The sequence below is a fragment of the Macrobrachium rosenbergii genome, chromosome 9, assembly GCF_040412425.1.
Source record: "Macrobrachium rosenbergii isolate ZJJX-2024 chromosome 9, ASM4041242v1, whole genome shotgun sequence".
Lineage (NCBI taxonomy): Eukaryota > Metazoa > Arthropoda > Malacostraca > Decapoda > Palaemonidae > Macrobrachium > Macrobrachium rosenbergii.
The window spans coordinates 16,217,064-16,235,021 of record NC_089749.1 but is presented as its reverse complement, the minus strand read 5'-3'; the positions used below and the strand labels follow the sequence as shown (position 1 = coordinate 16,235,021).

At 33.9% G+C, this 17,958-nt stretch overlaps 1 protein-coding gene across 6 annotated transcripts in view; it reads right to left on the bottom strand.

Moving 5' to 3' along the window:
* Positions 1-17,958, bottom strand: part of Nrg (Neuroglian) — a 350,034-nt gene continuing 332,076 nt past the window's right edge. For 4 of the 6 annotated variants that reach the window (XM_067108466.1, XM_067108468.1, XM_067108469.1 and 1 more), the window contains 15 exons: positions 17,497-17,674; positions 16,755-16,913; positions 16,300-16,514; positions 15,634-15,821; positions 15,304-15,483; positions 14,901-15,138; positions 13,837-13,955; positions 12,937-13,126; positions 11,088-11,341; positions 10,724-10,905; positions 10,439-10,610; positions 8,184-8,395; positions 7,870-7,967; positions 3,490-3,611; positions 1-3,302 (listed from right to left, as the gene is read on the bottom strand). In XM_067108466.1, coding sequence (XP_066964567.1) covers positions 3,520-3,611; positions 7,870-7,967; positions 8,184-8,395; positions 10,439-10,610; positions 10,724-10,905; positions 11,088-11,341; positions 12,937-13,126; positions 13,837-13,955; positions 14,901-15,138; positions 15,304-15,483; positions 15,634-15,821; positions 16,300-16,514; positions 16,755-16,913; positions 17,497-17,674 — 2,477 coding nt within the window. In that variant the 3' untranslated portion in view covers positions 1-3,302; positions 3,490-3,519. The remainder of the gene's footprint in view (positions 3,303-3,489; positions 3,612-7,869; positions 7,968-8,183; positions 8,396-10,438; positions 10,611-10,723; positions 10,906-11,087; positions 11,342-12,936; positions 13,127-13,836; positions 13,956-14,900; positions 15,139-15,303; positions 15,484-15,633; positions 15,822-16,299; positions 16,515-16,754; positions 16,914-17,496; positions 17,675-17,958) is intronic. The other 2 variants (XM_067108465.1, XM_067108464.1) reach the window with 1 other exon arrangement.

Here is a 17,958-nt window from a genome sequence, read left to right as displayed (position 1 = left end):
TTTAATCATTTACTTTATTTTACTTCCATCCACAAGCTTGACATATCTGCAAGTTAGATGATGATAATGTAAGACGATCCTAATTACAGCAGTATTGTAAACATAAGAAAAGTTAAGTGATGGGTATCATTTCATCAATTATTTCATCAATTAATTTTTGACAAAGCTTAAGAATTCATGACATTTTAAATCGAACTGTACTGGTGTTATCCATCACTGTAACCTTTTTGTTTTACAATGTATGATGAACTCACAGATTACGACCCACTGCCAAGGCTCTAATTCCATCTTAATGAATTTTTCTCTTTCACTGCAGTATTCAGGAAAACAGAGGAGTCTTATAATCCATGATGAATATCACACAAATGCAGAAGGCAATTACACACTCCATCCATCTTTTTTAGACAGCAGCAGCCACATTTAATCTGGCATTCATACAACTTCCTACCTTTTTCATTACTATGTTGAACATTTACAATACTTCAAATGGAAAGAACCACCTACATATATGGTATACATAGGTATGTATATAAAGTGCAATGATGATGATTTCAGGTAAGCCAAATTAAAACAGTTTTGCTGAAAGAAAATTCAAAATTAGTTCTGAACTAGTGAAATTTTTCTGAACTCTACATAATATACCATAATAAAATCAGGCACTTCCTCAAATTCTAAATGGACATTAACTACCTTGTGTAGGGAACTATGCCCACATGATTAATATTTTTGCTCACAACCTACATTTTATTTCACTGCCATATATCATATGGATTAAATAATGAACTTAACTGTCACACAATAAAAAAATCAGCACTTACAAAGAAAAATACAAAATATCACTTGTATAAAAATAACAAACATTAATACAACATTGGCAAATCTCTATTTTTCCTTGACACTGATGCCAACATGATGACAGCTTAAATGATAAACAGGGAATAAAATTATTCACTACCCACAAGTTCAAAACTGACTCTGGGTTTTACGTCAATCTGATATGACAGGAAAGATAATTAATGAATGGACTAGAATATTTCATGGCTGAATAAGGCATCAATCACCCCTTTAATGCTGAATTATTTCAAGTCAACCTAACATGGCAAAAAGCATTCTTTAAAAAAATAATGCACAAAACTGAGCAACTGTCCATAGACTCAAATTTGAATAAAAAGTCTCTCATCATTCTGAAAGAAGAATCCTAGCAGGCTATACAACTAAATACACATCTTGTAATGTCCTTAACATCTGCGTCTGTTAAGTGTCAAACACAGCACTGCTATATTATAAATAAAATCACCTGTCTTTACTCCCTTTTACACATGTTAGGTAATCACAATAGCTCAAAAGTAAAAAAAATGTAGTTACACCAATTGAAATTTAACATTTCAGTTACAAATGTTAAAACTTAATTAAAATTTCTGCTAGGTTTGAACCTTACAAACTTGCTACAATTTGTAAGTTATCCTTTTATCCTATGATTCAAAAGTTGAATTCCACTACTTTAGGTTTGTAAAGTAGACAAAAAATTTGTATTCACTTGCATTAATTATGATGAGATTTTAAATCACCAGCCAAGCATTATTCAACCATAATATACACAAATCCACTTATTACTTAACCTAAACCATATCACATCTGATGTCTATATACTGTAGTCATTGTATATTTCTTAACAAGCAATCATTCCAAATTACAACCTGTCAAAGAATCTATTTTATGAGCATCAATGTTTTACATGTGCTAAAATAAAAAAAGAAATGATAATTAGCATTAAATATATTACTGTATAACCTGGGCAGCTCAATCAATATATCCTGTACAAGCCTCACATGGCTTTGCCCAATCCAATAATGTTTGTGCATCTGTTGTGAGATTAATCTATACAGTACAATCAATTCATGTTAATTTTGCGTGACAAACAAAAAATTTCCTTAAGATGAGATTCACACCAATGTTTCACATCAGCATTTTGAGGGACAAAGAATGATTTCGTACCTGGCATTAGCATTCAATGGAATAAAGGTCTGTGTACAAAAGTACCAGGGATTTTTCCATTTACATGAAAGAAATTTTAAGTCATTCAGTCCCAGTTACAGCATCTGGAAAGAAACACGAGCAATGCTTGATTGTGATTCAGAAGCTGACAATAGGCACATTTACATCTTAATTGCAACACTTACATCAAAGCCAGAAGGCTATATAGAAATGTTTACTATATAGAAATGTTTACTTTAAATTCTCCTTGACAGGAACACTTCTTTTTTTAGTGTTAACTATATATAATCTGCAACAATGCTCTAAACTGTGAGGGAAAATTTACTGGGCATTCCCAGGTAATGAGATTCTTCAATTTACACTTTGATCAGCACAAAGGGTGGGCAGATGGTTCACTGTATGTTAAAAGAGTCTCTGTCTCAATCACAAGAACCACTGAAACACTTCTTTGGACTTTCACGCATTTAAAAAAATTATTGGTTAATTGTATATAGTACAGCTATATTCACAATTTCAAAATATATAAGAACTGAATTGCAAAACTGTCCTTTCTGTGGCCATTTTGGCACAAGATACCTAGAAAATATTAACAAAACCTAATTTCACAGTATATTCCCCAATAAAAATAAATAAAAAAATTAAAACATTCTTAATTCACATGTATACATTATGATTTAGAAAAATCTCTTAAGCCTTTAGCAAAGGCCACATACATACACTACTCTAAGGGGGGATATTCAAGGAAAACTTGTATCACTAAGGAACTTGGATGGTCCAGTTTCTTTATAAGTGTCTCTTAGCTTAAATTTCACTGATTGGTTATTACACTATATCACTGAAGTCTTCTCTCTGGAAAAAGCCCCCAAGTCTAAATGAATCTATTCTTTCATAATTTACTCAATGCAATGAGGCATCATAGCATTGTTTTCTTCAGTCTACTATCACTTCAAGATATATACTAACCCTTTTCCATCTTCTCTGCAAGCATCACCATAACCATGCTTCATTAAATTCTATCTTTATCTCCAAACCTGCTTATCATGAGGAAATCACACACTACATGATCATTCAAATAAATTCCCTTTTCTATACACAAAATTTCAATTAGTAATATGCCAAATGGACAATCATAAGCAGTAAGTCTAAATTATGGGCACGGATAGGCTGCTCAGAGACAAGCAAGGTTGCCAACGGGTTTTAAACAAAGGTGGCAACAGCTGATGGAGACTTGTCCTCTGCAGTTGGCTTCCTCTTTCCAGTTGCACCTCCATATTGGCCAATAAATGAGCCATCTTCTGTGAACCTTCCTGCAAGTAGTATTCCAGTTTTAACTATTAGGATTTTCTGGTAAAATAAATCTTCTCAAGATAAATGTATCCTACAACTGACACTAATGGAAATCTATTTTTAACAGTGTATAACAATCAAAAATGAATATGTAAAATATATTTACCTTTGGAAATTCAAGAAAACAGAAATATTAAATAAGCTTACATGTAACAATGCAGGTACACTTTAACATCATCAAACTAGGGTAGCAAATGCATTGGATGTTGTTTCGCCTTTCTTCCGGCCGTACTGACCAATGAAGGAACCATCTTCAGCCATACCTGCTCCTGAGAGGGCCCAATATTCAAGCTATGAGCAAAGTTTATATACACAAGCACTATGCACTCGAAGGTGACATACTGAATTGCTCTACATAGGCATTCTATTTGCAATGATACCTACTTTGGTTTACAGCACAATGTTGCAACTGTGTTTCTTGGAATACAAAATGTATTCTTGTCCAACAAATAAATGTTTGAAATACAACTAAAGGTTATTTGTACAATTACCAGTGAGTTGCAACTTTGGATGTCACACCAAAAAAGTTGAATGCCAACAGAAAGTGCCCTACAACAATCAAAAATAAGATAATCTTGCATGAAAGAAAAGTATTTTTCTAGCAAGTTTGGTGCACATAATAGAAAAGTGGAGGAGATAATGAAATGCACTGAGTGATTAATCTCACTATTGATAACAACAACACAGGGTTTCAAACTATAGTGCAAACTTCAAATTCTCATGTCAACATACAGTATTTTCCTGATGTTTCGACATAATTAGCATACTGACCAGAAGTGACTTTGAAGGTGTTAGTAAAATTACACTGATAAAACATTACTTTTCAGCATCAGAAACTACTTCAGCTTTGCCAACAAAATGGTATGGAACCATTAAAATTTATCACAATCTTCAAAACATGCTTATTTTATTGTCAAAGAATAAGTGTTATCAAGAAAAACAGTCTGTTAATCAAATATTTTATACTAACTCAGCTTCAATGACAAAATAATAAATTAGAAACATTTCTCAATCCTGGATTAAATGGTTATTCTTCATCAGTCACTGACTAATTAAACTTATAAAGGGAGACAATCAGTCCCTCAATGTTGTCTTTGTTTAGTTAGTTAAAAAAAAATGAAGAAAACTGTAATTAAAGAAAGAATTCTATTTGCAGAACAACAAGGGGATTTTTTTTACACACCATATCAAAAACAACACTCCACTGAATAATCATTTACCAAGCACTGTTTTCATCCCACTAATGGGAGAATATGAAATCCATTCTCTGCACAGTAGCTTACTTGAGAAGAAATACGGCTGCCTGATAAAGCATGATATATTTCAGGACTGCTTTTCATGAGCATGTCTTAGTATAACAGGAACCTTCCATTTTTTCCCATTTCAGCTGGACTGCTTTTCATGAGTTCCATTCTCTTCAGTATAACATACCTCCTGGACAACCACCTTAAAAGCCCACACAGGCTTCATTAGCTTAATATTTTTTTCCCCAGTGCATTTCTAGAAAAGAAATTTTCAATGCCCAGCTACTATGCCAGATCAGTTTTAGATTGAGACACATTAAATTGTTAAATATCATTGTGAAAATCTAATGTGATATCCAAAATTGTTCCATTTCCACAGATCTCTTTTCCAGCCTTTTAAACGGTTTAAAGGGGCCAATTTCAGCAAGTGTTAAAGGTCTGGTTAAATTTCATTTTGCATTCATTCTTGACAACCTGATAGAGATGGCAACGCTTTCCCAGACTACATTATAAATTTGTTAAGCAACACTTCCTCGGACTTTTGGCGTCAATTGTGTATATATATATTACCAACATGCCAGAAAAAGTTTAGGCTTCATCTTATCTTTTAATAGTTTAATATTGGGTAAAATGCCAAGTTTAGCCTTGGAAATCTATTATTCCCTTGCAAATATTATATCATAAGCACTGCAGTTTTGTTATCTGATGATGAGGAGAAAGGAAAGCATTTCCCTCGTAGCTTCTGGAGATATTGAAGCTGCTGGTGCCCAAAGCTAAGGGAACTATAAAGCCAGATCAGGGCACTTTTTAGTGGCACTCCATATCCAGTGCTCAAGGAAGAATGCATAAACTACGTTCTGGAAAGAGGATTAAATTTTCATTATGGCCTTGAAAAAGAAAATCTGATTAACAACAAACAGTTATGTTTAGGAGTGACTTAAGGGACTCAATAAATTGGTGATAGCACGGTCATAAAGATTGGAACATGATATCATTGCAGCAAGTTCAAGATATCATTCAAGAAAGCAAAGAACATCAAGGACATAAAAATTAGTGGCATTATAAAACAAAATAATATATGATAAACTATTTTCTTAAGTGATAAGTGTTTTTTTAGAGGGAATAAATATCTCTTTATAAAAGAGAGGGAACAAGTGCCAAGTAGGCTTTTTCCAAGAAACTTTAAATAAAAGCAAATAAATGGTTAGCAAAACTAACTGCATTTTTTACATTCAACCCAAAAAATGAATGGACAAAGATAGTGAGAGAACACATCGGCAAATTTATAAATAAAAATTTTTTTTTTACCAAGATTTAATATATAATTTTATGGTATTTTTTTATTGCACTTTTTAAAATATTTTTAAAATAGCATACATCACATATTACTAACTTTTGTTTTTAAATTGAATGATAAATAATGAAGGAGATGTACTTTAAAAAAACAAAAAATGTTATGTTTAAAAGAAAAATATTCGTTAAAAAGTTTTCATCCAATTCAATTGAAATTTTGTATGCAAGAGGTAACACCTGCAGAAGTTTGAACACCCCGTCACTCAAAATTAATCCCTGACCTCGCCGTACACCCTTTAAAGGACATAAAATTAAGCACAAACTTCTTTACTAAAGTTTAAAATTCTACATCAATTAGATATTTATCAAGGTTGTAAATAATGATCTAGCAGGTGATAATCTGCAATATCTCTGGTATGCAAAATATAGGTGAACTAAAAATGATGGAGAGATTCTGACAAAATTTCTTGAACTGATTTGTTTCCAAAACTTCACAAAATGTCTAACTGTTAGGTGTTTTAGTGTTACTTTTCATTCTTTACATATGGGGACTGGATATGTGGGCTATTCATCAAGTATCCACTGGTCAAACAAGAATGACTGATCTAAGACAAGTCAAAACTGCTTGTGTGTGTAGTTCCTTTTGATATGATGAATTCCATATTCCAACACTGGGCATTGAAATGTTTAAATTTGTTATGATCAGGTTCATTATTCCATATATTCTGCCATTTATTGATTATAATGGGTATCAATGATATATAATCACCAATAGGATTATATACATGATCTATCATAGTAATTGCAGCTATTTCTAAATTTGTTTAATCCCCTATTGTATTACTTGATCCCATACCTTGTCAACAAATATTGTACATGTATGTGAAATCCATCTAAGCCAGATTGAGAATTTGGGGACCTCTGGACAAAACAAGCCTGTACCACACTGAACAAAATTAAGATTCTTGCTATATACAGTAATAATAAAATTCAACCACTGGGCGCAAAATTCACCTTTTGGTTATGAACAATTATTTCAAATACATTAATTTCAAATGTCATTGAGCATTCAAGTCAGTAGCCTTGACAATAAACAAATGATGCTCAACACTGTGGTCAGTGTACATTCAAGATGGTCAAAATGAGTACTTGCAATGTCAGTATTTGCTCATCAAATAAAGGTAGCATGGATGTGTAATAATAACTGCTCGCATACTTTGTCATTAATTAAAGTAAAATATTTTTGCAAGTACAAATAGAAATAAAAAATTCTGCCAATTCCATTTTTCTAATTGCAAGCAGGACTGACAACTGTCAGCTGATCTGACAAATTTGCAATGTTTACTGATGTAAGCAAGTTACTCATACCTGAAATATGTTACTGAAATTTTTCAAAATCCCTAAAAGGCTGGAGAATAAATTCTATCAAAGTTCTGTAATTGGAACATATGGGGTTATTTACCACAACAGATATTAGTAAAATGTTTCAACATATAAAATCTTCACTTCTTTAAGTCTACAACTCTAATGGGGTGTTTAATAAGGGCAACTACTTGCTTTGTAGTTGAAGAAGACAATTCCTATGGGATATCGGTATAACAATCCAAACAAAAGATTATCGGCAAAAAAACCATTTCCCATAATGTCCAAAATATTCCAGTTGTCTTATTTCATATTGTAATTTCCAACAAAATTATGAAATTGAAAGTAAGGAAAAAAGTCAAGAAACATAAACACAAAGGATGTTACTACAAACAAGCCATGCACAATACAACTGAACTATTAATCACATCAAGATGTTTACTGGGGATTAAAACAGACTCCAACAAGCTGTGGTACAATATGCAGGACTAAGTTAGGACAGCCTTTTCATCATGGACATCCCAATGAAAAGACACACACACTAGTCAAAATTCAATCAAAAGACACTGCACTTGTGAACTAGAGGGCTGAAAGTCACAAAATACTAGTAAACTAAATTATTACTAACCTGTATCACCATCACCATACTCAGCCATAGAGTCTGTATCCGATTCAATTGGGTTTTTAACATCACTTCCCAAGCTATCACGCTTTGCACCATCAAGACTGAAAACATTTAGAAAACATGACATGACTTATTCCTGAATACTAGCTACTTATGGACAAAAAAAGAACCAAGTAGAATGACAAGTACTGTAGATACCTCATCAAGTACAGCACCTGTCTTGGCTCAACATGAGGAGTTTTATGTACTAAATTATGTTAAGAAAAAATTATTTTTTTATTAATCACATAAACAACTAAAGAGCAAAACAAACTTACGGCTGAGCAAACTCAGGGAATCCCTGTTCCTCGTTAAAATCGGTACGGCCATGTGCAGCCTCACGTTCATGGACAGCATACTTGCCACCTCGGTTGCGCTTGACAATACATACGATGATGAGGATCAGCAACAAGAATGCAATAGCAAGCATCATTCCAATAAACCATCCTCGAGTGGCAATGCTGTTGGTTGGCCCCTTATATATGGCAGACTGGAAGAGAAACATTTTGGAAAATGAATAATCCTATATACCCAAGAAAAAGAAGCAGAAAATCAGACTACAGTGATTAAGTTGACATGACAAAGGTTGCAGAGTAACTGAAACCAACTTCTAAAATAGAGCACCTCATTTTTTTAAATAGGATAACCTGACTATTTGTGCGTTAGTATTATTAGGTAGCATAATTCCAGTTCACAATTCACTGCTCTGATGACATTTGTGTTATGTACATAAAAAAACTGAAAAATTAATTACAAATATTTCTTAATATCAAAAAAAAGTAGTTACAATTGTTTGTCACAACTCATTAATCTTAAAATGGATGAATGCTTCATCAATATGTCAGGATCCCACCAAGTAAAACAAGCAGATCCAGACAAGAGCTTCATCTTGTTCAATTATGTTGGCCACTCAAATTTTATAGGTCGGGAGGTATTTACTAAGAGAAGCTATACATATTTCAGGAACAAAAAGCCAATCTCTATAGTTATGAAATGAGAAAAAATGGAGTTGGAAAAGGGTTAAAAGACTGTAGACAACTTCACTTAAAGCAACTGCATAGAGCCAAGAGTTTTGAGGGTTAGTTCTAGGTAGTTGTACTTGGATGGTCCCCAACCTATAAACAAAGGGGCCAGAAATCAGCAAGACTATAAATGCAACCTCAGGTAATTTTCTCCTCGGGTATGAATGAAAGTTCCTATCCCTAGAAGAACCATGTCAGAATAAATGGCTACTGGTTGCAACAGCAATAACAGTCCCTTCATGGGAAATCAAGGTGAAACACAGCTCATCTTACTGAGCTCTCTCAGAGTGTTAAAGATGAAAAGTTTAAGGAGAGAAAGAGAAACAGATGAGAAGTTTAAAGAGAGAAAGAGAAACATGTTCTTTTAATAGAAAAGTAAAAGCACAAGAGCTGTAACTCAAAGATATTAGCAGAGAAGAAACAATACAAGGCTATGTATTATCAAAATTTAAAGTAACAAGACATTAATAAATTTTCAACAAAAATATTAGTACCATAAGAAGTACTAAAAGAGTTCACCTAATGTGGTGTAAGGTACTATGATGGCATTGGATTGTGAGTGTGGAAATAAAAAGGATTCAAGAGGGAAAAATTAACAATATACTATACAAAATACCATCTATCCAAGTGAGCTGTAATGAACATCTGGAAACAATCACAAGCAAGGGCGAATAAGTTAGGAATCCTTGAACCGCACAATGATTTGGAATTTATAAGTGTTTTAACAAATCCCAATACTAATTGCTCAAAATTGAACATTTACAGCTCTACTGGAAAAAAAAAGGCTGTTAGCCTAGAAAATGCTACTTGATTTCTTATTACAAGACTGGGGCGAAATAAAACCAAGGTGGAATGAGCACTCCAACATCACAGTTCTGTGGTTTCCTTCCTGTTTGAGTCTCATTCATGAATAAAATGTAAATGTTCAGACAGTGAAGAAAAGTGGAGTTGACTCAAAATACAAACACATAACAATTCTACTGGACAATCAGTGATCACAAAATACCTCTGATGCACTTAGCACTAATCTGAAAATAATGTGTCACACTTTCTCATAAAAGCAAGAAATTGTTAAAAGCATATGAATCACAATGAAAGTTAAGAAAATGTGAAATTCCAGGACTGACATGCACACTGGTTCATACCAAAATCTAAACAACTGTTCCCTGAATATAGTGTGTCTTAAAAATTAAAATTTTCAAAACCTGCTCATTATTTTTCCTGTAATTGAACTAACGGACACACAAACCAAACCAAAACCATAACCTTGGAAGAAGTAACAGACAAAAATAAAAAGTGGATGTATGGAAATTTCTGAACTGAAATGAGAAGAGGTGAAGTATCTAAAGCACTGAATGTAACAAGATATGAAATTCAGGAGAAAGACACTACTGTTTCATGTTTTTTGCTTATATATTACTATGTACTACTACTAATTACTTGGTTCAACCATACCACTGAATTAAAACACTTAACTCCCATAGGGGTTGGCCACCATAAAATGCACTTACCCCAACTGATGTCCTGGTGTCAATTTCTTCAATATCAGATTCTGTAGAAAACTCTCCATCCACAGCAACAACACACACTTGGTAAGTCTGGTTTTCCTCTAGGCCTTCAAGAACAGTGAAATCCTGATACAACTCTGGCTTTGTCTCCTGGAACATGCTTTCTCCGTACAACCTGAAAGATAAGTAAAAGTAATAAAACTTTGCAGAGTGCGGTTTTATTTCATCAAATTGTTTCTTTTATTGTGAATGTAACAAAACTTTGACCTGTCCAGATGGAGAACTCACTTGTATTTGACGTAAAAGTGTGATCCTGGGTTAGTCTCAGTGTTGGGAATCCATGTGATCTTGATTGCTGGTATTCCAGTTTTGGTGCTTATATGTTGCCATATGAAAGATGGCTTGCCTGGAGGATCGGCTCCAGTAGAACGAGTTGTACGTTCAATGTAGTATGGAAAACCTTGACCCATCTGAAAAATATCAGAGATGTATACTTTATCCAAAATAAACATGAAAAACATATCTTCAGAAGGTTATAATCAAATAGTACGTAACTTCCCCTGTTTACCTGAGTATATACCCACTAAATATACCTGTAAAATGGGAAATCAAGTCTATGAAACAACTGTGAGAGAAAAAGGCTTGCACCAACCTCAGTTGCAGCACGAATGGTAATTCTGTACTTTGTTCCTGGCTGAAGGGAAGCCAATTTAGCCCTCGTAACTAAAGGATCCCTGATTGGGGGATCACGTTCTGAAGTAATCCCAGTGTTTGTTCCATCAACTTCTTGGTAGTAAATATGATATCCAGTCAAAATACCATTGGGCTGCTTTGGTTTCTTCCAAATTAAGAAGAATGCTGATGACCCCATTGGTATAGCATCAAGTGAGTCTACAGGTCCAGGCTCTGTTAGCAAAGTAAATTTATCATTAATATTTGTCACTTTGTTCAATTAGCACTTTAAAAAGAAAATAGATTTCAATTGTAATTCTGCATAATTTAACATAAATGGCAGTCTACTAATAAGCACACAGAATCCTTCATCCAAAATCCTTGGGGCCAGATGTGTTTTGGTTTTTGGAATTTTTTGGATTTCTGAACTGTGGGGTCAAGAGCATAATCAAGCACCACTATTGGAGCAAAAACATTTTTTTTATGTTTTTTCATTAAAGTTTATTTATTCATTATAGTTTATTATTATTTATATTAATATACTGTTAAATGAATATGAGATAATTAAGATCAAAAATAAAACAGTGGGATACGTAATTAAGACTATGTTCACTGACACATTTTATTTTCAACAAAAACATGCTGTAAAACACAAAAATATACATAATCAAAATAACTAGAATTCAACTTGAGAATTTTAAATAAGTAAGACTATAAACTACATTTCATCATATCAATCTTAGAGAGGGTTGTTCTTTATTGTCACTAACGTCGTAATCAATTTGCAGTCGTACATCTGAGGACGGTCCAGGAATATGATTCACGAGTGATGACGTAGGCCTACCTTATGAGATTAGGCATGTCACTGAGTGGGATTTTTCATACCACTATATTAAAGATAAAATTATTGTTAAATGCTTGTTTTCATGAAGAAATAATTATATAAATCAAATTATTGAGTAATTATTTCCAACAGCAGTAAAATCATGGCAACGTTCAAAGTTGGTGCCATACTACACACAATTTGAGACTGCATATATGACTGGAACAAAAGTAGAGGGCTGTCACTGACTAACAGTTCACCATGGTAACCAGCCAGCCAATCTGGTTTTAACTGTATTCTGTCTGAGAAAGAACGTTTTGCTCATGTCAAGCTGACGATAAGTGACGTAAGTACGTGTGTTTTGAACAGAGTATGCAGTTTTTGATAGTACAGTATATGTATTTTACTGATTACATGAAGAGTAAAATGAATTCCTTCTTATTACTTTGAGTGCAAAATTGTTGGTTTAGTGATTCTTCAGCAACAAAAGAATTTTTTTTGCTTCAGAAGATATTTACTAATGCTACACTGACATACCTTCAAAACAAAATTCGTCTCTTTAATCTCTCGAGGAATGTTAATCCATTTCTGTTTACCTGCTGGTCACACCCTTTATAGTCCACACGACTGACAACAACAAAATTCGTTTGTTTTTTTTCTTTCAAAGATGTGTGCATAGTGCTAATATTGTACCCATTGGTTAAAGAGAATCAAATTAGCAGTATCTTTTCCTGAGAGAGAGAGTTCATCTCTAATCTCTTGAGGATTTTTAATCCATTTCTATTTACCTGCAGGTCACACCCTTTATAGTCCACACGACTGACAACAACAAAATTTATGATTGTTGTGCTCTTATCACTTTGCTACAAAAGATCCTTGGAAGCAAATAAAAATACCTGCTGAATTTATCAAGTCCTGCCTCAGAAGAAAAAGAGAGAGTGTTAGGGAAATACAGTTATACCATTAACAATAATTACACAATAAAATATTACAATAAATTACTTACTTCCTTCTGGGGTCACGAAACTCAGCGACTCACTTGGAGGCCCATCATAAGCACCATTGAATACCAACACTCTAACAAAGTTCCTTGTGAAGGGAACAAAGGAAGTAACCAGAGCCCTTGGTTCATTGTTGTTTTCCACTATGATGTCACGAGCCTTTTCCTCACTCTCATTTTCAGTCCAAGTTTGAATCTGAAAAATGATATGCGTGCTAGACTTAAGAAATTGTTCATATTGTTCTCACAACAACCATGATCATAAGAACTACTCCACCTTCCATTATCCTTTACAACTTTGTTTCACAGCAAACCTATTATACTTAAAACTATATCCAATATCTTGCATCCAAAATGGTCCCTGACACTTCAGTCCTCTTGGAAAAAACAGAATTTGGCTAGTAATACTGTGCATGTATGGGGAGATTCCAAGGTTTGGGGTACCCAGTAAAACCATTCTCCTTGCATCTACAACAGTGCTCCAAGGGGCTGGCATTTTTCATTTTGACTTCACTTTGTTATACTTTTACAGTTCTGGGATCTGACACAAAAAATTTTTACTCTGCTGGCTGTTTGAAACCACAAGATCTGCTTATGTATATGCAGTACTACTGACTGACTACAATTTTCTTTTGGAAAGACTGGCACATTTGGGACAGTTTCAGATTTAAGAAATGGACTAATATGCAAGAGCTTTTTATGAAAAAATTAATTCTTTTAAAAACATATTTCAATAATGCTGAAGACTTTGCAATACCCCATACATGTACATATTATTCATCATGCATTTAACAGAGCTTGTTTTGTTCCCAATAAAATACTTTCATACAAGCTTCAAATAGTAATCATTTCATGATGTTTGAAGTTGGGTGTTCCAAAATATGAAAAAAAAAAACAGGAAACTACCTTGTAGCCTTTGAAATGTCCTCGTACAGACTCAGGTGATACAGGGTTCCAGGACAGCAGAGCAGTAGTTGCATCTCTTAGCTCTACCAATGTCAAGTTTGTTGGCGCTTCATTTGGTACTGCAACGAAGAAGAATACAATAAAAATTTTTGTAAACCAATACACTTACTACAAAATTGATGAAACGTCAACTAAATTCCACAGGGACTACTTTTCACATACATGAAAACCTTTAGATAAATTCTATTGCAGGCTTTTGCTAGATAATGAACAACATCTGCTATCAGGTATTGCAAACATGGATAGAGCAAGCTAGGAGGCTGTGATATTAAACTAAGAGGCATGATGGTCTATTTAGTGCAGTAACTTCCTCTCATATGTCCTTTGGCAAGACTTCATCACAAGCATAATCTATAACTGGTATTTATCATATATCCATTGTGATTTTGCTGAGATACTACATAAACCCCCCCGTATTCGTGGGGGATGCATACCACATCCCCCCCTTGAATAGGTAAAAACTGCGAATACTTAAAACCCCTCTAAAAACACTTAGAACTGCCTATTTTGATAGTTCAAACACAAAAAAAAACTAAAAATGCTTATACCTGAGTATTTTAATAGTTTTATCACAAAAAGTGCATTTAGTCATGAAAATGATATGAAAATACAGTAATTAGTGAATATTTCTCAGACAAAAATACCGCGAATGGGCGAATTTTCCACGAATAATGTGTATAAACATTCCGCAGAGGAATCCACGAATAGGTGAGACTGCTAATACAGGGGGTTTACTGTATACTCATATATTATATAAACTGTACTGAACAAACTAAACTGTGATAATCTAACACACCTTTTGTCATTTCTCTTACACTATGCTAAATGAACAGGATACAAAGTTAATGGAGTCAGGTGTCAGCCTCTATACTTAGCTACATTCAAGCTCTCTTTCAGGAAAACCCAAAATAAACCCAAGCCCTTCACTACAATATATACAGTAATATATCCTAAACAAAGTAATAAGAAAGTACTGTTATATAAATCTATCCTTAAAGTCTTACCATCTTCTCCAGACCATCCCTCATATTCAGGAGCTGCAACGTGAGCCTGTCCCTTTTCATTGTGGGCTTCCACTTTAATCCGGTAAGGTTTGAATGTGGGCTGGTTGGGTACAACAAAATGATCTTGCTCCCAGTCGGTAACTTCATAGGTCTGCCACTGTGCATTATCTATGTCTCCACGCTTGTAATAAACTCTGTACTTGAAACCAGGACCGTTATGATCAATTTCTGGCATGGGCTGAAATAGAAAATTGATGTTAACAGTTTTGACCATTTTGCATTAATAGATACCATGCCAAATATTTTTAAAAAAATGTATGTACAGTATAGTATACGCACACATCCTACCACAGAGCAAAAATGATCCTTAAAAACTACCCACCAGCAAAACCTTATAACTTACCGACCACTTTATAACCAAGTTTTGAGGGGTTGAACCCTTGCCCTCTACGCCATCTGGATTTTTGTAAGGAACATCTTGAGGAGTTGTGCACATTGCTGAGTGATCTGATGGTAAGGAAGGCCCAATCTTGTTTCGAGCAATGACTCTAAAGGTGTAATTAGCCCAGGGGCTCAAATTGATCTGAAAACAGTCAGAAAGCCATTAATATGTTAAGCAATAAAAAAGAGTGTAGAAGACAAAACTGACATGCAAACATCATCAATATCAATATCATCAGCATAAAAACCATGACAACTTGAATGAAATTTCACTGAAGAGTTGGTAACTTACATTGAATTGTGTACTTGTAGCAGGAACAGAATCGAATGCATTTTCCCAGGTATCCGGTGTGAAACTAGTATTAAACTGGATAATGTAGCCCAAAATAGGAGCTCTATTATCACCCATGGGTTGCCACTCAACACTTGCATCCCGGTCATTGCAAGCAACTGGTAATAGTACTGGTGGGTTGGGGACATCTATAAAAAATTGAAAAGTTGCAAAAGAAAGATTAGTACACATTAAAATGTTAAAAAGGTTGTTTTGCAGAGACAAGAATAACTACTAACACATACTCTTTAGTTCAGACATAATTTTTAGATTCAAGCAAAAAGCTTTTGTAAGCTTCAATACTTCACTAAGTGACATAATTGACAGTTATTGGAATCCAGACAAATCACAATGACCATGACATCTTCACACAAAATATGTCTATTGAAAAATGCTAAGTGTAATTCTAAATGATTGACAACTGACCACAAGAGGTCATATTATAAGTGTCTGGAGTTAGTCTCAAGCTAATACTACTATAAATAATTAAATTCCTCATCTCTAAGTCAAATTCACTGACTAGTTCAAATTTGGGGAAAATATATCACAGAAAGCCTACATTGCTTAATGGAATATTCATACACTCAGTGGGCATTGCAACTTATGTATAAAAACTATTCACTTTACCTTGGACAATAAGCGTAGCTGAGGCAGTAACTTCATCCAGCTCTGTTGAGGCAACACATGTGTAAACGCCAGAATCAAGTTCGGTGGTCTTGGTAATACTTAAAGAAGAATCGGACTGTTGTACAAAACGAGGTTCTTGCTCAAAATCAATATTTTTACCATCAGTCAACCACTCGATGCTCAGCTCTAAATCACTATCCGTAACTGCATTACACCTGTAAATGTCACACATGAGCATATAGTGTACTCTGGATAAAAGTGTAACATCTTAGTCTAGAAAAATCTAGGCAGAAAAGTTCCATGCATGAGTAATTTATTTTTTTACAAAAACATTTGAATGTACTACGTAATCTATTTATCAGTCATTCATGACATCCAAATTATCAAATTCATTATTTCATGATACTGTACTAATTTCAAGCAGCATGTCTTAATAATAATATTTCATTTAATACCTAAATGTGGCTGTTTGTCCAGCTGCAACTTCATAATCTTCTGGTTTTTCAGTGATCTCTGTGCGCTTTTTGACAACCAATGAGCCTTCAGCTTCCTGTTTGCCAAACTTATTCTCAGCAAAGCAAATATAATTACCAGCATCAGTAAAGGTTACATCTCTGAAAAGATACAGAAAATTGGCACGTTACTAACAAACAATGATAAATCCAACTGACAAAAACCATAATCAAATATGGTTTTGATCACACAGACTTCTATTTGGCAAAAACCAAATTAATATATAAAAGAACAGAAAATTTCAAAATTTTGTTAGAGCTTTATCCTAACTAAACCTTAGGATAAAATATGATGGATAAACTCCAATGCACAAAGATTAACAATGACAAAATCAGATAAGTGAAAGAATAAAAGAGAAAAAGCATACAAAAAACTGTCACAGTACAAGCAATTATCAAGTGTTAAAAAATCTATTAAAATCCGAATATGAAAGACATACTGTACCTTCAAAATAAATAGCACATTTTGAATAAAAGGACAACATTAAACAGAGACTAAAAAAATTTAAATAAAAATAGGCAATAATGATTTGTAAAATTTAAAATTAAAACAAAGTCTACCACTCCTGTAAATAATACCCCAGATAAGAAATGATAATTGCACAAAATACAGTAAATAGTACAGTAACCGTAAGCTATTTTCAGGCATTACAGATCTTACTGAAACTAAACTAAAGCAACTCACTTAATGACAAGGTCTCCAGCATCAGTTACTTGGTAACGTCCACCTGTTAGCTCGTGACCATCCCTGATCCAAGTGATTCGAGGCTTTGGCGCTCCAAAGACACGGCACGTCATGTTTACCTCTTTGCCATCGACAGAGCTCACGTCACTTGGAGGAACACGAATCTCAGGAGGCAATGCTGGAAAAAACACATGGATCTTGTAATACACCACAGATTTATTTCACATAAAAGAGGGCGGAATCATGCTTCTCAATAAAGAGCAAAAATTTTTATGGGAAGTACAAAACTTCCAGATCACGAACTACACAGCAACTATTTAAATTAACCCAACCATAGTAAAAGATTATCTTGTACTTGAACATTCCTGCAATGATTTACCTATGGCAAATCATACACTGAGAAGCACTTAAAAATACTATGCTGTACACTATAATACAGTAGCCTGGAAAAATCTCATTTTA